Source organism: Uranotaenia lowii, chromosome 3, assembly GCF_029784155.1.
Source record: "Uranotaenia lowii strain MFRU-FL chromosome 3, ASM2978415v1, whole genome shotgun sequence".
Classification (NCBI taxonomy): Eukaryota; Metazoa; Arthropoda; class Insecta; order Diptera; family Culicidae; genus Uranotaenia; species Uranotaenia lowii.
Genome location: NC_073693.1, coordinates 224,373,968 through 224,397,861, shown reverse-complemented (window position 1 = coordinate 224,397,861; position 23,894 = coordinate 224,373,968). Strand labels below are relative to the sequence as shown.

Here is a 23,894-nt window from a genome sequence, read left to right as displayed (position 1 = left end):
GAAGTACACCTTAGTGCTAAGTTAGGACTTTTAACTGATCACTGATAAATACAGCTGCAAAAAGCTTCACAATCATTTTTCACGGTAATTTGGGGTTTTGTAATAAGCTGCAAAGAGCTTCACAATCCGTTTTTTCGTTAATTCGGGTTTTATTTTAAATCAATATCATTATCGGAACATTTTTTATTTATCTTGAAATTTCCGAAGTCACAAACTTGATATCAATAAAGAGGTTATTAAAAAAATTCCAAAATGGTTTGATTAATGAAAATCGGTCCAGTAGTTTGGCAGATGGAGCGAAAAATTTTATTCGTATTTTTGAAAATTGTTGTTTTTGACGCTCTTAAATGCTAGTTATTCAAACAGTAAGAAATGTTTTTTTTTTGAATTATTTTTTGATTATCCTTACGAGATATCAAGATAAGATTGAAACAGTACGAATTACATCAGAAAATATTTTTGGTCACAAATGTGTTTTGTGTCGATCCGTAGTTCCCTGATCGAAGTAAGGGATTCCGCTCAAAACTGTATTTATGTACTAGCTTGTGGGTCCTAACCACTAATAGAACAATTATCCGGACCTCAAATCTTTTTCGTTTGATTCTCAGAACTGCGTAGTAATGTTTCATCACGAAACTACAGTTGCAGCACGACTGCAAGTAGTTTTCCGACGTCCCGTTAAAAAAAAATTGAATATTTGAAGCTAGCTAAAGCTATTTGAAGTTGAGCTAAATAAATAAGCGCCGTTTCTCTTTGGAGGACTCTATTATTTTCAACTTTCGAAATTCATGTAAAATAAAATATTTGTTGTAATTGTAAACAATACATTTTGAGCTATCTATTTTCTACAACGTTTGTGTGATGCAATTTGATGTGGGACACCCATTACAATGTATCATATAAATTTCTATAAATCTGATCATCAATTGATAATTTTATGAAGTTCATTATAACAGAAATTTCAATTCTTCCTACCTTTACAGTTTCTCATGGGCTTCATAGTATGGTCAAACGTGCTACTGATAGTGCCGGCCGAAACTGTCTCGTCTGCCGATCGACCTACCAACCTGGAAGATATCGAACAGGACTTCCTCAAAAACGAACGTCACCTGGCTTTCAAAAAGGAAACCATCACAGGACAACAGCAACGGGCGACATCCTCCCAGGGCACAAACCATTACACGATCCAAATCGAACATCATCCCGGAGGAGCCATCAGTCAAGTTGGGCACAACTTTGTGACTCCGATCCCTTCGGCCCCGGCAGCTGCCCCAGCCCCACCCCCACCACAACCATCATTGCAACAACAACCGATTGTCCCAGCTTACTCGAAGGGTTTGTTCCAAAATAATGGATCTATGAAATCATTTTGCTAAAATTTCTTAATCATTTTAGAGTATGTTCCCCAATACCCCCAGAAGGTTCCTCAAGTGCATGAGGACCATTCGACGTACACGGTACCTTCGCGGCAATCGCTGATCCAGCCAACCATAGGCGGTGGGGCTCCCACGCATCACTATCTAAATCCCCAGCCGCAGTATGTTTACGTTCAGGCACAGCCACCCCCGCAACAGATGCACCAGTACTCCAATCACCCGAACCTGGCCCAATCGCTGTTCCACATTCTGCCACAGAATCAACAGTAAGTAGCAATATCTTTCAAACACTTGATTTGATATGACTATGGAACATTTATATGTTTTCAGTCTACAAGGAAAAAAAACTATAAAAAGGATTATAAAAAATTATTGGGGATAGTAAAACCGGTAATACCGAAAAAAAACCAGTATTACCAGCATAATTTTCCAATACCCAATATCGGTTTGACATTTTTCAATCCCGATATTTTCAGTATTGAGAAACTCTTGTCGAGAGAAGATTTCGTGTTGTCTGATCTTATAAAGAGTGACAATGAAGTTCTCGTACATTTTGAAAACATTTCTTAAATCCGGAATTTTTTTATGTAGGTACAATAATAACGAATCAACCAAACACTAGTAACATTATTTGGAATCTTAGCCATCAGTGCAATGGTGCATTCTACAGAAATGAATGCAGTGAAAACGTTTTGAAAAACTTCTGTCCAAGACATCGACAAGTATTTTCAAAATTCAAAATTAACAGTTTTATTCATGAAACGCCACTGCTAAATTATTTGGTGGATGTACAAAGACGAGTAAACAAACAGCTCTACATAGGGTTTGTTACCCTACTTTGGACCTTGAGAATACTTTGATCCTTAATTGCCAGATATTGAAAATGGCTCATTTCGTTTCCATTGATTTAAGACACTTCTAAAATGTAATTCTAATAAAACTTTTAAAAATGTACGTTCTTTTCAGTGGTGAAACAGACAGCTGAATTAGTGGGAGGCATTTTGAGAAATCAAATAAATTAAGAATAAATTACGTTATTGAACAGTCTGAGCCTACATTTTATGGGAAATATACTTATTTATCTAAAAATAAAAGAAAATCATTGGAACACCCGTAAAATTGTGAAAGGGTCCAAAATAGGAGTATTTTGACATTCGACCATGATGTTCAATTTTTTAGACCTGACACGAATACTTTCAAAACTAAACAATCAAATGAAGTTCAAATTTTCCAAAATGCATAGTTAAGCATTTCCAAAAATTTTTGTCAGCTTTTAGTAACTAGGGGAGATGAGGGCATAACGAGCACCCGAGGCATAATGAGAACTACGCTTTTCTACGAAAGTGCGTATTTTCTTAAATAAATTTTCATGAGGATTTGTTTCGTACTTCCTATAGTATTAATTTTTCACAAAAAAGGAATCTCCTTATCATCTTTACAGAGATATTTAAAAAAAAACTAGCTTGGTTCTAAAGTTACGAAAATATTATAATTTTTGAGCACCACGAAATAAGCTCTTATGATCTTAAAATAACCTTGATCAATAATGTACGCACTGCAACATGATGTACACATTGGTTCTCAATTTTTACCATCATAAAATTTTTGATTTTTCACTTTTATCAATTTTAAAACACGTTTTTACTTAAATTTGTTGACTAGGGGCATATAGAGCACCATATTATCGAGGCATAATGAGCATTTTCTGCCGTAGAATCTAGCAGCGAATTAAAATTGATTTAAAGCGCCACACCTTGACTAGTTTTCATCCGACAATTTAGCCTATTGGTAAGGTGTCGGAGAGGTAATCAAAAGACTAGAGTTAGATTTCTGTTCGAGGTGATTTTTTTTCCATTCACAATTCATGATCGATTTTTTTATTGTTACATTATACGGCTAGTAGCATCATCCTCCGAACAAAGCACTTAATGTATGAGCGTGCGTGAATTGTTTGTATTCTACAAACAGACCTAGATTATTTTGTTATTGCTTTGTTTGATGAATCTACGACTCACCTGACTTCAACGAATTGAATTCGCTGCTAGATTCCCCGGCAAAAACGCACATCTTGCTCTGATTAATGGTGCTCATACTGCCTCAGGGGGGGTTCTCATTATGCCTCCACAGTGGCTGGTTTTCAGCTTTTGGCAAATTTTTTTAAAATGCATTTTTTAACGTTTTCATCTAGTTTTTCACGTTTCAGCCCGTTAGGGAATAGGCTTTTCAAGTGTCTGAACACGAAACAATAATGTAACCTCCATATTATAGCTATTTTCTATGGTTAAATAACCGTTTTCCTTAAGGTGGCCATTATGCCCCCATCTCCCCTATACTGAAATTAAAAACAAAAAAAGTTATAATTGTTGGGCTGCTGACAAATGTGATGATGAGGAAAACGTTTGAGATATTCATAACAGAAATTTTGGTGATTATTTGAAACGCCAATAACACTAGTTTACAAAATTTAAAAAAAATCGTGAACTTGATTAACTGATCAACATTTTTAATGTAAAATCGGGCGCTGAATCCGAAAATGAAATTCAAAAAAATCCCAGTAGAACCGTTTATGAGTTATGCTCCAAATATGAAATTTCTAAAAAATTAAAAAAGTTCTTGTACTTAGATTAAAATATCTCGGACGGCATAACAGTAATTTGAAATCTCTCTTTTGCATATTGAAGGTGAATAAGTTTTATATCGATCATCTGAATACTATATTTGCGTTTGACAAGCAGTATTGTTGATATTAGTGACTTTATGAGAAAAAAAATTATAAAAAACGCATTTTTTTAGAGAAAATTTTGTTTCAACGAATGTTTTAGACTCGATGATAGCATTTAAATAATCTGATTTTCTTTTGCGCTTAAATGTCAATTCAAAACAAAGATTTCAAGTGGTTATTTATCAAAATCAGTTGAAAATTAAAGAAGTTATGGCTACTTTACCATAACTGAAATTTTTGGAGTTTTTAATAATTTAACGAACCGCAGTACACTTATCGTAGTATAGGAAGAATGAAACATGATAAATCTCACTCGCTCCAAGTCAAAACTATTTAATAGCTTACCAGAAGATCACATGCCAAGTTTCAGGAAGATCTGACCATAGGGAAGGGTTTCTTAAGTCTCAAACGTGAATAAAATTTTGAGGTATTTTGCCCGGAAGGAACGAGAAATACTGGTTTTTCATCAATAACTTTTTTCATCACTAGCTGATTGTTTTTTATGGTTGATTTTCTTAAAGTCTAAGTTGAGACAAATATTTCACCCGAAGACTGTAACTCGATTGGATTTGAAACAGAAAAGTTATTACGGTTCAAAGACCGCAAATTTTGTCGAACACGCAATGAGTACTTTTTACGCATTGCGTTTTATACGACAATTTTCGACCAAAATACAATCTTTGAAGCGCAATAACTTTTCTGTTTCAAATCCAATCGAGTTACAGTCTTCGGGTGAAATATTTGTCTCAACTTGGGCTTTAAGAAAATCAACCATAAAAAACAATCAGCTAGTGATGAAAAAAGTTATTGATGAAAAACCAGTATTTTTCGTTCCTCCCGGGTAAAATACCTCAAAATTTTATTCACGTTTGAGACTCAAGCAACCCCTCCCTATGGTCAGATCTTCCTGAAACTTGGCATGTGATCTTCTGGTAAGCTAATAAATAGTTTTGACTTGGAGCGAGTGAGATTTATCATGTTTCATTCTTCCTATACTATGATAAGTGTACTGCGGTTCGTTGAATTATTAAAAACTGCAAAAATTACAGTTATGGTAAAGTAGCCATAACTTCTTCAATTTTTAACCGATTTTGATAAATAACCACTTGAAATCTTTGTTTTGAATTGACATTTAAGCGCAAAAGAGAATCAGATTTTTTAAATGCTACCATCGAGTCTAAAACATTCGTTGAAATCAAATTTTTTCTAAAAAAATGCGTTTTTTATAATTTTTTTTCTCATAAAGTCACTAATATCAACAATACTGTTGGTCAAACGCAATAACAGTGTTCAGATGATCGATATAAAACTTATTCACCTTCAATATGCAAAAGAGAGATTTCAAATTACTGTTATGCCGTCCGAGATATTTTAATCTAAGTATAAAAACTTTTTTAATTTTTTCGAAATTTTATATTTGGAGCATAACTCATTAACGGTTCTACTGAGATTTTTTTGAATTTCATTTTCGGATTCAGCGCCCGATTTCACATTGGAATTGACCTTCAGTTTACTGAGTTCAAAAATGCTGTAAACTAGTGTAATTAATAATATTTTTAACGATAATATAAATTTTTATTTAGAACTAAATATTGAAATAGCTGATTCATGTAATTTTTATTCGAAAAAACGAACATTTTAAATGTATTTCAGATCTGGGTCCAATAAAGGGTAGGATTAGGTGGGGTAATTATGAACAGAATTTCTTCTTTTGGCGCACTTACAGCCATCATATGTTCATTTCTTATCATAAATTCTGAAAAGCTGCCAACAATGAATGTTTCCGTACTCTTCATCATTCTGTAGAGCAATTTTTTTTGTTTTGGTCGCAACCCACGTCCTTGAGACGTCTGTTCATAATTACCCCGTCTGTTCATATTTACCCAACTGTCTAGGGGGTAATTGTGAACACGGATTATGAACTTGGTATACAATTTTTTTAAAGTAACAGTAGCTATACGTTACATTTACCAAAAGTAAGCAGTGTATAGTGACTTTGTACTTAAAAAATGATGTTCATAGTTTCCCCAAAACCTGTTCATAATAACCCCGAGACATGTTCAATATGATTTATATGGTGTCAGAAAATCTCAATTCAACACCAAATAATGAAAATTACTAGCAGTAATAAGAAAATGGGTTGTTTTATAAAAACTCAATTCAATTGATGTATGAAACTTGTAAACTAAATAAATGGAATCAAAAATATGATGTTCAGCAACAGTAAAAATAGCTATCTAGTGTTCTTTTTTATTGATTTTATCTATCTTTAGTTTCGGAAGTTTAATTTCTTTGTTGAATCTTTTGCGTATTGGTTGGTTTCTTTTTTCCGTTTCTTTATGTCGTTCCAGAACTCTCCATACGAGTGAAATTTTAGGCGAGTTAGGCTACTCGATAATTTTTACTTCCTTTTAAAATTTTCTGTGCAGCATACATCAAGTCTTCACCTAAATGCCGTGAGCTAGGCTTTTCAGGTAAAGTCTGTTTCACATAGAATCTGGTCGCATCTTTCCATTTACTGCAGCGTCCCTAGTTGTCACATCGCGAATCTATTGACAGTGTTTTGATCCGGATAGATTTTATTAAAATTTCAATTAATACTAACATTTCACCTGAAGACTGTAACTCGATTGGACTTAAAACAAAAAAGGTATGGCTGTTCAAAGGTTGTATTTTGCAAATTGTGCTGTAAAACGCTATGAGTAAAATGTAGGGTAGCGGACTTATTTTGGACCGGGTTCATATTTTGGACCATCTTGCAGCTTTTTTCCAATCTTTCTCTCATAAATCATGTTAATCATGAAAATTTTGAACAAAGATAGTAAAAGCTTCTCCTTATGATTCTGATCATATCAAATATTCAATTTAAATAAGCTGATAAAGGATAGAAAATTAAAAATAAAGTTTTGATTTTTCACAGTTGAACCAGATCAAGCCTATTTCAGGAGGACGTGCCATTATTGGAGTCAACTTCCAAATAGTTTTCTGCCAAGCTGTGATGAATTTAACAACTACAAATATGTTCACAGCCATGATAAAACACTTGAAAACTAGTTTGCAAGCTCGAATAATAAAAAAAAAACTTGTTTTAATCGCAATTTGACCCAGGTCGAAAATAGGTCCTACTTAATTCCTTAGGGACTTATTTTGGACCACCCGACATAACCTGAGTATTGCTGTAAATGTTCATGAATGCACACTATTTCAATCGCTCATTATAAATAAAATTTTGAATTTTGACATTATTTTATCTAATCAACTCGCTTAAGCCCAAACCCGCCATTAGACGGGGTTCACTTCAATCGGCATAAAACCAATCCAATCATTGTTTTAACTTACATTTTGTGCACTATGCTTTGAACCACGTTAATCTTACAATCAACATTAACGGCAACTGTTTGATAAGCAGTTGAAATGTCTCAGTTAATAGTAGAACAATTTTTACAAATAATATATTCAACTATAGCTATAAGATAGTCTTAACGTGATTCAAAACTTAGAATTTTTTTTTCAAATGTGTAAAAAATACTAGCGAAAAAATACTGAAAATCTAGTATTCAGCCTATGTTGTAAGCAATTTTTAAAGAAATTTTTTTTAAGAATTTACTCCAACGATTTTTTTTTGGTAGAACAAAAGTTGTTTTCGAGATAAAAATGAACTTTTGCGAATTTTTCAGCGAAAAAAAATCTGACTTATAGATGGTTGAAAAAATCGCCTAATTCTCGCACATTTTTATCTTTTTTTAAATCAATGTATCCTACAGAGCTGAAGCCAAACCAAATCCACTAAGGTTTTTCAAGTCAAAATGCATCAATTGATGTCGCGAAGTTGATGATGTCAGAATTTTTCAACTTATCATTGAGTCGCTTGAAGGAGATTTGCGTTCTAAAAATTGATCCTAAAAATAAGCCAACTGGCCAGTGTATAACACTGCAGACAAATTTCGTCGAGATTGTAGAGTGCCGTCGGAATTTTCAAACAATTTAAACACACTATATAACTGGGGAGTTTTTCTGTTTTTTTCTTTATTTTTATCGAAAATTACCGTTTTAAAGCATAAGAAGTTGTAGAATAAAAATGCTGGTTGTAGTAGAAAATATTCAACAAACATTTGTACCTAAATAGAGGCTGGGGGAAAATTGAAGAAAGTTAGTTCAGGAATGAATAAACGTCAACAAACAAAACGTGACTACAAGAATAAGAAAGGAAAAGATTAACTCAATAAAAAGTTCTCGTAAATATAACAAAATTTAGTTTAAGGGTGGTCCAAAATAGGTCCAGAGGGTGGTCCAAAATAGAAACCTGGTGGTCCAAAATACCAACCAGTGTAATTATCGAAAAAAACGAGTTTTTAGGCTTAAATCTTGTTAAATTGCAACAAACGACGATATGTTTCGATAGAAAAAGCCTTGATCTTCGTAATGAACGGATAAAGCAGTCAAAAACTGTAACATGTCCTATTTTCTTTCAGAAAATAGCATAGCCACATCCCAAAGCGGTCCAAAATTGGTCCGTTACCCTAGTCATTGTGTGTTAAACGACAATTTGCCACAAAAATACAACCTTTGAACAGCCATAACTTTTTTGTTTGAGGTCCAATCGAGTTGCAGTCTTCAGGTGAAATGTTAGTCTTAATTGAAATTTTAATAAAATCTAAAAGCAATCGATTGGTAGAGAAAAAAATGTATGATGAAAAACCAGTTTTTAATGCTTCTTTAGAACACTATGTCTCAGAATCCCTTTCACACTTGAGATTCAGTGCAACCCCTTCCTGTTGTCCGATTCCACTCACATCTGGCATATGACCTTCTGATGACTCCCTTAAACCATCAAAGTCTTTTTTCGCAAGTATTTTGATTTTAAAATAGGTATTTATTGAGACAAATTTCATAAATTAAATAAAAAATATCCTAAATTGTGATTTTTATTGAGGATTAAACCGTGAATAGCTCTTCACACAATGATAAGGGTGATACGGTCAAAATATGGTCAATATCAACTTGACGTATTTCTTTCAATTTTGCATTTAAAAAACCTGAACATACCTCATTTTGAAGGGGTGTGTGTGTGTAAAATGTTGCTCCTATTTTGATTTTGGAATTCACTCTTCAGTTGTCAAAATGCCGTCTAAGGAAAAAGAGCAGCGTATCAAAATTTTGCTCGCGCATCGCGAAAATTTGAGCTACTCGCACGCAAAGTTGGCAAAATCGCTAAAAGTTGCCAAATCAACCGTTACAAATGTAATTAAAGTGTTTGGGGAACGTTTGTCGACAGCCAGGAAGTCTGAATCGAGGGAAAATCCAAAACCGGAAGCCGCTGAGACGACAAATAGAGTTTCCGGTAGTTTTAAGCGAAACCCTAACCTCTCTCTCCGAGATGCCGCAAATAAGCTGGGTGTATCGTCTACAACCGTGCATCGAGCCAAAAAACGAGCCGAACTATCGACTTACAAGAAGGTAGTGACTCCGCGATGATAAACAAAATACGACGGCGATTCTGGAGGCTTTACACGACGATTCTGGCGAAGTTTGACTGCGTGGTAATGGACGACGAAACCTACGTCAAAGCCGACTACAAGCAGCTTCCGGGACAGGAGTTTTATACGGCAAAAGGAAGAGGAAGGTAGCAGATATTTTCAAGCACATGAAACTGTCAAAGTTCGCGAAGAAATATCTGGTTTGGCAAGCCATCTGTACCTGTGGCTTGAAAAGCAGCATTTTCATAGCTTCCGGGACTGTCAACCAAGAAATTTACGTGAAAGAGTGTTTGAATAAACGTCTGCTGCCTTTCCTGAAGAAACACGGTTGTTCCGTACTGTTTTGGCTGGATTTGGTATCTTGCCATTACGATAAAAATGCCATGAAGTGGTAAGCCGCCAACAACGTGCAGGTGGTTCCCAAGCATAAGAACCCTCCCAACACGCCAGAGCTCCGCGCAATTGAGAAATACTGGGCTATTGTCAAGCGGAACCTAAAGAAGACCAAAAAAAAACTGATAAGGATGAGCAGCAGTTCAAGGCAAACTGGCTTTCTGCGGCGAAGAAGGTGGACAAGGTGGTTGTACAAAATCTGATGGCAGGGGTTAAGCGTAAGGCCCGGCAATTCGGATTTGGAAAGGCGGAAGCCTAACTGAATATTTTTCCTGAATTTTATACTAATTAAACTTGAAAAAGAAATTTAATTTGATTTTTTAAATAAACGATTTCACCGGTTTACACGCGTTTTCCCTTGACCCAATTTTGACCGTATCACCCTTTAATATAATCGTGAAATTTTCAGTAAGTTAGCAAATAAGAGAGTTCCGCTTACCTCCTTTTTAAGCGTGGATATGTCGTATATGGTGAAAAAATTGATTGAAAACCGCGGAACACCAGCTGATTGAAAAACATAGAATTGAATAATTCGTATTGTAAAATACATCAACGGGTATGTGCTGTTTCAAATTTGATTAAAAACCCCTTTCTTCTGCATTTTCACTAAATGTACAAACAAAATCTGATCGTGAACTGATGAAGATGGGTTAGAATAATAATAAAATCCGAAATAATGTCCTTGCACATCTTATGTACAGAATTATTTTCCCGATCTGTATATGTGTTAAAATATCTTCAAAAAGTGTGTTAGTCTTATCTTGTTTTTTTTAATTTTCAGTTATCCATTAGCGTTTAGCGCTTTGAAAAGATCGCTTATTTATTCACAATTTAGCGGTTTTAATTAGTGATCGCTTACTTTAGCCGAACTAGCGAATTAAATTGCTCCGCTAATTTTTCTGTTAGCGATGCCAAACACTGGATATAGCCTTCTTGGGCCCAATCCCGCCTTTAGACGTGGACCCTGTGGAATCGGCATAGAACCAAAGTCAATCATACATTTTACTTACTTTTTGCACAAAATGGTTCAAAATATGTTAATCTCACAATGCCTACAAATAAATATTGTTTTACAAGCAGTTGTCAAAAGCTACAGGTAGGGGAGATGAGGGCATAACGAGCACCCGAGGCATAATGAGAACTACGCTTTTCTACGAAAGTGCGTATTTTCTTAAATAAATTTTCATGAGGATTTGTTTCGTACTTCCTATAGTATTAATTTTTCACAAAAAAAGGAATCTCCTTATCATCTTTACAGAGATAATTAAAAAAAACTAGCTTGGTGCTCAAGTTACGAAAATATTATAATTTTTGAGCACCACGAAATAAGCTCTCATGATCTTAAAATAACCTTGATCTATAATGTACGCACTGCAACATGATGTACACATTGTTTATCAATTTTTACCATCATAAAATTTTGGATTTTTCACTTTTATCAATTTTAAAACACGTTTTTACTTAAATTTGTTGACTAGGGGCATATAGAGCACCATATTATCGAGGCATAATGAGCATTTTCTGCCGTAGAATCTAGCAGCGAATTAAAATTGATTTATAGCGCCACACCTTGACTAGTTTTCATCCGACAATTTAGCCTATTGGTAAGGTGTCGGAGAGGTAATCAAAAGACTAGAGTTAGATTTCTGTTCGAGGTGATTTTTTTCCATTCACAATTCATGATCGATTTTTTTATTGTTACATTATACGGCTAGTAGCATCATCCTCCGAACAAAGCACTTAATGTATGAGCGTGCGTGAATTGTTTGTATTCTACAAACAGACCTAGATTATTTTGTTATTGCTTTGTTTGATGAATCTACGACTCACCTGACTTCATCGAATTGAATTCGCTGCTAGATTCCCCCGCAGAAAACGCACATCTTGCCCTGATTAATGGTGCTCATACTGCCTCAGGGGGGGTTCTCATTATGCCTCCACAGTGGCTGGTTTTCAGCTTTTGGCAAAATTTTTTAAAATGCATTTTTTAACGTTTTCATCTACTTTTTCACGTTTCAGCCCGTTAGGGAATGGGCTTTTCAAGTGTCTGAACACGAAACAATAATGTAACTTCCATATTCTAGAAATTTTCTATGGTTAAATAACCGTTTTCCTTAAGGTGGCCATTATGCCCCCATCTCCCCTAAGGAAGCTAAAAAATATGAGAAAATTGAAAATGGACCTATTTTTCGAAATATTATCAATTTGTTAGACTGAGACATCCTTAATCCTTAATTGTTCGATCTAAAAACATGTTTGGCAGTTGGGTCAAAGAGTTAACACCATTCTGCTTTGATTTTTTTGCAAAACAAAATGTCCTTAGTTAGGAAAGAGAGCTGAAACATAAATCCCGTCTAAAGGCGGGATTGGGAAACAACGGCAACAATTCGAAGAATATGTACAATATTCACTTTTCATACAAGTTGAAATATCTCAACTATTTTTGGGACAATTTAAAAAAATATATATAAAGATTGAGCTATGAGTCAGAGGTCATATGTTTCAAAATTTGGGAAATTGCTTTTTCATCGATTAAGTTTTTCGTAGAACAAAAGTTGTTTTTAATCATAAAACTAAGCTCCTGTGAATTCTTCACCGAAAAGAAAATTTGGATTCTAGAGGGTTAACCCAGGTAGGAAAAAAATATTGAAAAGCACTCAAATGTCAAATTGATCTGATCAGGCCGGTGATTTGTATAGATAACATATTTTGTTTCCCTATGTAGATTGATCATTATCAAAATTTGAAAAAATGCTGCAGCGAATTTCTATTTTCCACACCTGGAGCATCTTCGAGTAAATCTCGAAAGGACTCGGATAAAAAATTGTGGGCTTGAAATTTCGGAACATCCAATCAACACACTTTTCTGGTACTGCTTAACGCTCAAACTTTTTTTCGTGGATTCTTTTGTTGATTTTGTTTGGTGATGTTTTCAAAAATGTCGCTAGTTTTACATTTCAGTCAACTTTTCTTCGACTATCTTCAGAAAAAAAGCATTTTTCCGCCTGTTAGGGCCGTCTCTCTGCCCTGACTGACGGCCCTCACAGGTGCAAAAATTGCTTTTTTTCTAAGGGTGACCGAATAAAAGTAGACTGAAATGTAAAACTATCAAATTTTATGAAAACATCACCGTACAATCCGATCCCTGATTCCAAATTTGATACCTGGAATTGACTGTTTGTCCCTCGAAACACTCATGTGCAAATTTTCATCTAAATCCAATGTATAATAACGCCAATATCATAAAAATATTAAACAGTTCATATGGACGACCCCTTTGGCCGACCCCTGATCCTGAATTTAATACCTGGTATTGATATTTCGTCACTTAAAACTCCTATTTGGAAATTTTCATCTCAATCCAATGTATAAAAACGTCAATATCGCAAAAACATTAAACATTTTATATGGACGACCTCTTTTTACAGACCCCTGACAAAAAATTCAATACCTGAAATCAATTGCCCATCTCTTTAAACCCTCATGTTCAAATTTTCATGAGAATCCGACAAAAAATAACGACAATTTCGCGAAAACAATATTTGCCTTGTATGGACGACCTCCTTCAGAAGGGGTCATCCGAAAATTTTAAAACATTTTTCATCATTCTTGGTGCTACTTAGCATTCATGCCAAATTTCAGCTCTCTAGCTCTTAAGACGGCTGAGCCTATATATAGGGGAGAGTGGGGTATCATGGGCAACTTTTTTTTCTTTGCTTCATAACTTCTTTATTATAAAAGATAAAGAGAAAAAATAAATGGATGAATTTTCTACATTTTTAAGGTATCATTAGGCAATTTTTTTTTTTTTTAAATACATTAGTTTCCCGAGTTCTGGCTGTTTTAAAAAAAAGGATTTTTTTTTGGATTTCGAAAAACTGTGGGGAAACGTGGGCTACCAAATCCAAATTGAATAGATAACTTGCAAAATTTATGAGTTGACCTAAAACTGGAATTTCATAATTCATTAAGTTATTTTGAAGCAATTTCAGATCAGGAAATAAAAGAGAGAGTTGTGTATGATCGAATAATTCCTAAAACATGGCGCATGAACGTTTCAGCAAAATATATAGATATAGGATTTTTGTTCGTCTCCATCGCATTGGAAATAATGGAGAAAATATTTTTCCAAACTTTTTATTTGGCATAAGAAAACTTTGCAGATAAGGAAAACGTTTTTTAAGTTCTGAATGTGTATAAAAACACCAAAATAAAGGTGGCCCAAGATACCCCACAAAATGTGGCCCACGATTCCCCACAAGCTATGATTTGCAAATTGGTTGCGTTTGTGTGATTTATTGATGTTTCATCAAAAATTCCTTTTCCACGTGAATGAACATGACAAAACTAAGATCATAAGCGTAAGAGCATATTTTTGTTATGTACTTTAGGTCTCCCACGGATGCAATTTGCGGGTGCTTTTTTAATTATGTAAGTACTTTATTCAAGACTAGTTAAATAAAAGAAGCATATGATGCGTACATAAGCCAACAACATATAGAATATAGAAAAATATGCTCACGCAAAGTGACGACGATGACAGCTGCATTGAGATTTTTTATCTTAAAATACAGCTGAGATATTTAGAGTGGCCCACGCTACCCCACTCTCCCCTATATTGAAGATTATTTGGGGATTAGCAGATATTGGGAAAAATAACCTGAATTTGCACGGCCCGGATATTGGCTGAAAAATATCTGATAAGCTTAGATTAGAATGATTCCGGATTTTGTGGTTTAAAACTTGCTTACTTATAAACATTAAAATTCGATGTCTGTGATCAGGTTCCGATTTCTCTATATAGTGTTTTGTTCTTGAAATCCTGTTTCGATAATCATTAAGAAAAAAATCCTGATTCGAATTTTGGGTTTGCATTACAAATCTCAACTAGATGCATTTTCCATATTCGAAACTCATCATTTCGGAATGTGAAAAAGATACCACATTTAATTCTTTTGCAGAATTGGAACTTAAGAAAGTTTCATAATGGTGATCCAGAATTGAAAAATCTGAAAAAAATTCATCATTTGCAATCTTCGATTAGATTTAAAAATTGAATTTCAAATAAATAACTGAAGAAAGAATTCATATTGAAAGCATATTCAGAAGTCGAATAAGAATATTCTTGTTGAGGGTTATGATACAAATTTCGCTTTTTGGTTCATAATCAAAAGAAATAGTTATCTGGAACTTAGGTTAAAAAATCATTTTCAGATTCTGAATTCACACTTTGAACTGAGGTTCAGAAGGCAGGATTCAGATCCGGAATTGAAATTCTTAATTCAACAATAGATTCAGCTAGAAGTTAAGTTTAATAATCAAGATAGTAATATTTATGTGAGAATTTCATTAACGATTCAAATCGCAGGAGATCGCAGTTTCATAGTTTCAATTCTGGATTTTTCATTCTAGACAATCATTTTCGGGGCAATGAAGTACAACCATTAGAGCAAACGCACCAATACGGGAGTATACGCGGCCCGATTTTGCTCATTTCAGCGGACCTATTTTGGCATACACACTCGTTCGCGCACCGGGCGGAAGCATAATAATTTTTAAATTGAGCATTGCACTGAGAAAACTTTTGCAGAAAATCTTAAATTAAATTTATACCGATCGAGTAAATTTTCGGAGTCGATATGTTTTTCGTATTTATTTCGATTATTTCATTATTATTAATAATTATTATAATACATGGGGATTGTTGGCGGCTATTCGACTGGTTAACTGCTATCCGTGACGTGACGTCAAAGTCGACATCCTGGTTGAACATGCCATACAGCAGCAACAGGGCCAAGCAGCTTCGAGCGTCCTGCAACCAAGTCCGGTGGTGGATGCAGCAAGAACTTCTGTGCAGTAGCAGCCGGAATCATCCGAAAGTCAGTGGAACTTGCGCGAAATAAGCCAGCTGCTGTGGAGTTCCACCACGTTCCTTCATCAAGCAGGAGGTTTTCCGCCGCTGGTCCTAAGACTTCGGCTTCAGTGAGTCGGAACCGTTTGCCCTGGTGCAGCGCAGCGAGAAGGAGGACTGTATGCGTCATTGCCCCGGTTCAACCCTATCTGCTAAAGATACTGCTCATGGACCCGGCCAGATGGTGAAGTTTTTTCTTCTATCTGTTGCGTACTTTTCCAAGCTGTACGGAGAGTAGAAAAAAATTTAAATTTTCGCTTAATAAACAGTTTTTTCACTTACCTTCATCGCTTGTGTTGTTGTTACTCGATGCTGGTCAATTGCAAGTTCGGCACCGTCCAAAATTATACTAATTCCGACGGCCCACTCGGCTGCAAAGAACAAATCCTGGGCCACCGATTCCGAGGGTCTAAATTTTCACCTCTTTCGACCCAGCACAGAATACTTCCGAAATGGCTCTATATGATCTTTAACACACTTTCGATCCCCCCGCGAACAAAATTCCATCCGCACATTCGACTGAATCATTAATTAATTAGTTAACAAATTGGTTTACCAAAATTACAAAATTTCAATGAATGTAACAAACTCTACACGCTGAACGTCGTTTGTTTTACTTAGCCTTAAATTGCAGATTTTTTTTCAGTGCATGTTTGCTCTCGCCCCTTTCTAGTGAGCAAATTTGGTGATTTTGTCGGTCCCGACGGCAACGGCCCTATTTTTCTCACCCTCATACTAACCCCCGGTGCGGTATGAGAGTGATCAAACGCGTGAGTATTTTCACTATACTCGCGATTGCTGCGGATGCCCTTAGAACGCCTCAAAAATAGACAAACTCTCGGCATAATGTGAAATAGCTTAGAAGCTCTGTATTTTTATATTTTTTTTTTCATTTAACAATATTCCTCACCTGTCTTTAACGGTTCTTTAACCGATAAGAGAATTGTGTTATTTTAAATTATCGTTGTTGCTCGTTATCGTAGAAACAATAACTTTTTCATATTAAATCCTTTAATTTTTTTTCTAAATTCAAACTAAAATAAAAATAACGGTTGAATTAACTTAAAATTCCAAAAACTATGAATTTTTTAAAAAAATTGGAAATATTGGAAAATTTTGTAACAAAGGAGTTTGCTTCAAAATAAATTATAGGTACACATGTAGTACATAATGAATGCATACACGTCAATTATTCTGTTCAAAGTATATCAAAGTTTTTTCAACCTGAACGATTTTTCAATTCTCAAATAATATATCAAACGAATGAGTTGAATTTAGCTTGAAATATATTCTAAAATTTGAAAGCTTTTGTCAAAAAAGCTACATAATAGACGGACACTAACGAATTTTCTCATCCACCCATACCGATCCAGACGATCGATCATAAGAAGTGCCATCAATTTCGTTATGATGAAGTAGCTCATCGCAAAAACCTTTCTAACACAGATCTTTAATAAAATAAAGAAGATATTAGATGATCTGCCGAAGAAGAAGTGACAAGAGCTATAATATGCTCATCAATTCGCAGCTATGTTTTTCTTCATGGAGGACAGTCAGACAGCCAGCAGCAATGCAATGCAAACGGGGGATGCTGCGGGAGATTAGATCCACAATCGTATTGATATTAGTCATATTTTTTGTTTGCCATCTTTCTTTCTCTTTGTCCTGTTATTATACTTGGCTGACTGAATGGTGGCATTCCATTCAGCTTGGTCGACATCATCCTCTGTTACAGTAGGTACACATTTATTATTGTTATGGAAATGGGATCAATTTAGAGGAGTTTGTTTGGCTGAAACCTCTCGGTGCCATACATAGGAGGAGGAATGGCAAATGAAAGGTTTTTGGACCCAGCGTGGTCCAATTTTGGACCCTCATCAATGTGCCCCAGAGACCTCCCTCCTCTTCTCCACGGTGCCATTATGCAATTGATGGACTCTGCCTCTGTCTTTCTTTCGAAGATGAACTATTACTGAGTGAGTGACTGACTGACAAACTGCCGGAATGGATTGTAACCAACCTGGGAGTAATATTTGATTTGATGGTATGGAAATTTTGCAACTTCCAACCCTCCCTCAACCCAAAAAAAACAACAACAACAACCGGGTGATCAAAATGTCTCCGACTTATGCGGGGAAGAATTTAAGCCGCTTTGTTTTTGTTCGATTGATTCGTTTGATATCTACTGTTGATGGTGTTATGCGAATCTTTCAACTTATACAGGTTGCATAAGGTGCCAAATTTGATGCTCTGAATTGGCGTTTGGTATAAGTTTATTGGTCAAATTTGATTTGACGAACGGACATGGTTTTGTTGAAACAAAGCTAAATTTCTCATCGATCAATCTAGTCAAATAATTTGATTGAGTTCGAGAAAATTGGTCTTTTCCCACTATAACGATCGAAATTATTTTGATCAAGTAAATCGATATCTTGATCTTGATTAAATCTATCTAAACATGGAGATCACCTGTGCACATGGATGGCAAAAAGCCTCAGATCGGCTTGTCCAGTGAAAGATAGGGCAATTTTTTGTCTGCTCTCCATGGAGTGTTTCGTAGAAGGACTTGAAGAATTTTTTAAATCTTTCTCCACATTTCACGATACAATTTTTCAGTTCACACTTAAACTTTGATTGATTACGATATTTGGAAAAGCTACTTTAGTTTGCAGTCAGTTTATATTTTTGACTCTGAACTTTTTTATTATTAAACAACCCTCTAGTTATTCAAGTTAATATCCTCAATTCTTGTTACAATGCAATAAACTCAGAGTTTTATTGAGTGATGATGTTACATAAATAATTCTATGTTTTTATTTGAATCTTTCCTAAATTTTGCAATAAAAATACAATTTTTGCTTTGTTTTTCTCAATGGACTTATAGTTCATGCAGTAGAGGCTAAGGTGGCTAAGATACGAAATTAGAATAAACTTTTGAATTTTGAGTATTGAAATTGGCATTTCCTGCTTTGGCTCTGATATCGATTTAAATTCTAATTTTTTCTCTATTTGAACGTTTTGCAATTTATTTTTGCCGAATCCCAAACCCAAACCTGAGGTTCGTCAACATTTCATGTTGACCAGACATTTATCAAGCATTTTCCAAGTGTAAAAACCAAATAAAAGAATGTGTTACCGGTTGCCGAGGTGTATGCTGAACTGTTGTGACATTTTTTATCGTCGTTTGTTGGCAAGGTTATCAATCACCACCGCCATATCTTCAGATTTTCATTGCTCAGGCATTATTTAATAAATCTTGATTTGAAATTATGGTTTTGTTTAGATTTGAGACCTTGAGTTGTAATTCTGAATCCTACCTTTATGTATGGATCTCATCAAAGTTTGAATTTTACTTATTCACAATCATCAAGAAGGAAATAATAATTCTTTTTTTGATGAAACACAAACCAAGCGTCCAAAAACTAGAAACAATTTAAACTCTCATTTTTGAGTATTTTAAAAAGTGTTTTTTTGGAAATAGTTATAATGTTTTTGAATAAAACACAAGTTAAATTTATACCTGAGTTTGTACCGTGCTTTCATAACTTTTTCCCAATGTTTGCCCGTAAACATTAGTTCATTTTAAGATACCAAATACAGACCTCGCTTGATTTTGGCACTCAAATGATAATATAGATAGTTCATACAAGTTAAAAAAAAGTTTAGAAAAAGCCCCTTTCGATTTTGGAAACACAATGTGTTCAGGCGTGTTGTAAAAATCGAAAGGAGCCTGTACTTTTTTTTTACTAAAGATATATATCTTTAGTAAAAAAAAGTACAGTATATAACGGTTATATGAAGACAATATTGAATTTTAAAGTTTTCAGGAAATAATTTTTAATGGGTTAATCTAGTCTAAAACAGTGATAAATTTCAGATTATTAAAAAAAAATGAGTATCTATGTACCTTTTGTACAAAAATTATCAGTTTCGTTGGCCAAAGTGAATTGCAAATGATCGATATCAAATTAGTCTGATGCGCGTCAGATTCGTCATGTTTTGTTCTTCGCATACTTATTTTAGTTCACTGCAGTTATTCTTTATTATTTAATAGAACATTAATGAAGTATTAATGTTACAGTAAAACAATCAAAACTTCTACAATTTCATACTAATTGTGGTAAAATCAAGATCAAAGATCAAAAAGTTCAATTTTCCTGTATGTTTGGAAAACGTGCTGCTATTAAGAACATTAGAATCAAATAAATAAAGATCCAAAATCTATTTTCTTGCAGTCTTAATTTTATACTTAAATACTTTTTTCAATGTTAATTCGTTCCTTTTTTTTTTTTGGTACAAAATGAATATTTTTCGGTTAAAGTTTCTCTCTTTTAGTTTGGTGAGGAAAACTTCTGCAATACTTTAATTTTTTAGAGAATACAGCTACTAATTTGAAATTTCGTAGAGGTGGTAAAAAAATTATTAGTGTAAATATTTTTCAAAACAGTCGATCATATAGAACTAAAGAGTCATGCAAAAAATGACTGTTCACTGATTCAAGATGAATTAATGAGTGTTTTTGTGAAAAAACCATTTTAATATATTTTCGAATTTTCCGTAAAGGGTGATACGGTCAAAATTGGGTCAAGGGAAAACGCGTGTAAATCGGTGAAATCGTTTATTTAAAAAATCAAATTAAATTTCTTTTTCAAGTTGAATTGGTATAAAATTCAGGAAAAATATTCAGTTAGGCTTCCGCTTTTCCAAATCCGAATTGCCGGGCCTTACGCTTAACCCCTGCCATCAGATTTTGTACAACCACCTTGTCCACCTTCTTCGCCGCAGAAAACTAGTTTGCCTTGAACTGCTGCTCGTCCTTATCAGTTTTTTTTTTTGTCTTCTTTAGGTTCCGCTTGACAATAGTCCAGTATTTCTCAATTGGGCGGAGCTGGCGTGTTGGGAGGGTTCTTGTGCTTGGGAACCACCTGCACGTTGTTGGCGGCGTACCACTCCATGGCCTTTTTACCGTAATGGCAAGATACCAAATCCAGCCAAAACAGTACGGAATAACCGTTTTTCTTCAGGAAAGGCAGCAGACGTTTATTCAAACACTCTTTTACGTAAATTTCTTGGTTGACAGTCCCGGAAGCTATGAAAATTCTGCTTTTCAAGCAACATGTACTGGTGGCTTGCCAAACCAGATATTTCTTCGCGAACTTTGAAAATATCTGCTACCTTTCCCCTTCCTTTTGCCGTATAAATCTCCTGTCCCGGAAGCTGCTTGTGGTCGGCTTTGACGTAGGTTTCGTCGTCCATTACCACGCAGTCAAACTTCATCAGCATCGTCGTAGTTTGTTTATCATCGCGATTTGGAGTCACTACCTTCTTGTAAGTCGATAGTCCGAATCGTTTTTTGGCTCAATGCATGGTTGTAGACGATCCAGCTTATTTGCGGCATCTCGGAGAGAGAGGTTAGGGTTTCGCTTGAAACTATCGGCAACTCTCTTTGTCGTCTCAGCGGCTTCCGGTTTTCGATTTCCCCCCGATCCAGACTTCCTGGCTGTCGACAAACGTTCCCCAAACACTTTAATTACATTTGTAACGGTTGATTTGGCAACTTTTAGCGATTTTGCCAGCTTTGCGTGCGAGTAGCTGGGATTTTCGCGATGCGCGAGCAAAATTTTGATACGCTGCTCTTCTTCCTTGGACGGCATTTTGACAACTGAAGAGTGAACTCCAAAATCAAAATAGGAGCAACATTCTACACACACACACCTTCAAAATGAAGGTTGTTCAGGTTTTTTAAATGCAAAATTGAAAGAAATATGTCAAATTGATATAGACCAAATTTTGACCGTATCACCCTTTAGTTAGCATACACATATTTTTCGGAATAGCGTTCTTCTGCCAGTCACTGGTTAAAAGATTTTAAATAAACGTTTGAATGCTTAATTTATTTAACTTTACTTAATGAAAAACTTCTAAAAAGTTATGAATCCTGAGAAAGGCGTGAGAAGGAGCTTTTGTGCATATCTGCATCATTAGAAGTTGTATAGATTCAAATATATAAAGGAAATATAAATTCTAAGTCTTGAAACTGTAAAAGATACAAGCAATTTAAATCTCTTTGTAGCGTGAAATTCCATGCTGATGAAATGTTGAGATCAGCAAAAACATTGAGTTGTCAAGCATAACGTTTATCATGATCGGCACACGACAGCCTGAAGGTCTACATCGTGTAGTCGTTGATGCTTTTTGTTCATTAACTTACATCTTCAGGCATCCATTCAGCAATGTACCAAAACTATTTCATGGAGCCATGCGATCCATACACATAGGGGCAAAACATTTCTTCAGCGATGAAACAGTTTTTTCTCCGTTTATAACTTTTAATTGTAGCCCGTAAGTTCTGTCGCAAGTTTCCGGCAGGGTACAATTGTACTAACCCAACTTTTGGGAGCAATTCGGTGCGTCCTCAGGAAAATGGCCAACACCTCACTGTAGAGTTTTTTATTTGTTTTTGGTACGCTCCGCCTCGTGTCGATTGGCCTATTTTTGGCAGCAGCACAAACGTTTAGCCTTGTCGCGATCGCGAAAGTAATTTCACCCTCAACTCCGCATGTGTCGCCATTATGCAATTATAGCGAATTAGAAGACGAAACCGGCGACGACCGCGTATTCGGTCGTCTCCGCTTCAAACTGCGTGCATCTTCGTTAAACATATAAAGGCAAAATCCGCTAGGCGCAAAAAAACAGAGCGAAACTGGTTTGCATCTATCAAACAGGCAGTGGTTTATTCACCATCTGGTACTAATTTATTCATTATTTGATTGTTATTGGATTTTGCCTCTCGCAGAGTCATTGAACAGTTTATTCCGAAGGGCCGATAGAGTGTTTGTTTACACACATTTTTTCCCAAAAATCCCAAATAGATTACCTATAAATATGGCTAATTTGATTGAAAATGAAACAGCAACTACATAGCTTACATTACCCTTTAAAACATCACAAGCGTAATAGAGGCCAATCAATTTCTTCGCACCAAGACGCGCGTCATAAAATCAAATTGTGTTTAAACGATTTTTTTTTTATTGGATCCACCAGCTGCTTCCAAGGCAGCAGCAGTATGTTTTGCAGTTCACTTTTATTGACAGATAAACGTCAAAACTGACAGTTACTAGCAGCTGAAATGAAGCCACAGAAGGTGGAAGCACGCAGTGTAGCTAATTTACAACGTTGTTATGTGTCAAATAACCAGCTATCCAGCGAATATTGCTAGCTATAAAGGAAAATTATCACTTTGCAGATGTTACTATGCTTTAAGATCTTTTAAAACTACCTTAGGGGAGAAAAAGTTGAAATGAGAGTTATCTGGAAAAATAAAAAAAAGCCTATTAAAAGTCGAATGTGATAATATAAGCAATATACACAGAAAAGAAACTTTAGTGTGAAAACCATGCCTCAAAAAGGAGTTATGGTTTATTAGACAAAGTCTGAATCCTAAAACCACAATCTTTTTTTTATAATTTATACAGAACTACTCTCTTCAGAACTACATTGATTCTGAAACCATTTTTCAATCAATGTCGCCATAATCCCAATATGGGTAAATGGTTAATAATCCTCCATTCGATGAGCTATTAGTGTGTATATCGTTGACGTAATCGGAGCCCACTTTCCGTCTGATGGCCCCAGAACATGTGATCATTTGACTTCGTCAACTGTCAACGCTCTGCTGGCTAGGTTAAACCGAAGCATTGCACTAAGTCAGTCAGTCAGTAAGTCAGTAGTTCAACCAGATGCATACCTATTAAAGACATACATTTCAATTTGGTGCATTCAGTTTTTTTTGCGCGCTGCAGGGTTAGCCTCAAGCGAGTTCACCCAAGATTTAAACCACCGGTTTTCTTTGATCGATTAGATTTACTTTATTGCTCTGGTCATAGACTTTGTGATGGGATTACCATGGGATCGTTAGAGCTATAATAATAAATTTATTGAATTCGAAAGTCATTTTTATGAGCTCACAACCCCTCGTATGAACTTACCGAAATTTTCAAGTTCACTTCTTGTGG

General features: G+C 35.2%; 2 protein-coding genes across 2 annotated transcripts in view; one reads left to right on the top strand and one right to left on the bottom strand.

Annotated features, from left to right (window-relative positions):
• The window catches only part of LOC129755917 (uncharacterized), a 220,027-nt gene that overhangs the window by 65,266 nt on the left and 130,867 nt on the right, over positions 1-23,894 (bottom strand). The window lies entirely within an intron of this gene.
• Positions 989-23,894, top strand: part of LOC129755918 (uncharacterized) — a 36,827-nt gene continuing 13,921 nt past the window's right edge. Inside the window, exons 1-2 of the mRNA XM_055752624.1 lie at positions 989-1,335; positions 1,396-1,642. Coding sequence (XP_055608599.1) covers positions 990-1,335; positions 1,396-1,642 — 593 coding nt within the window. The 5' untranslated portion in view covers position 989. The remainder of the gene's footprint in view (positions 1,336-1,395; positions 1,643-23,894) is intronic.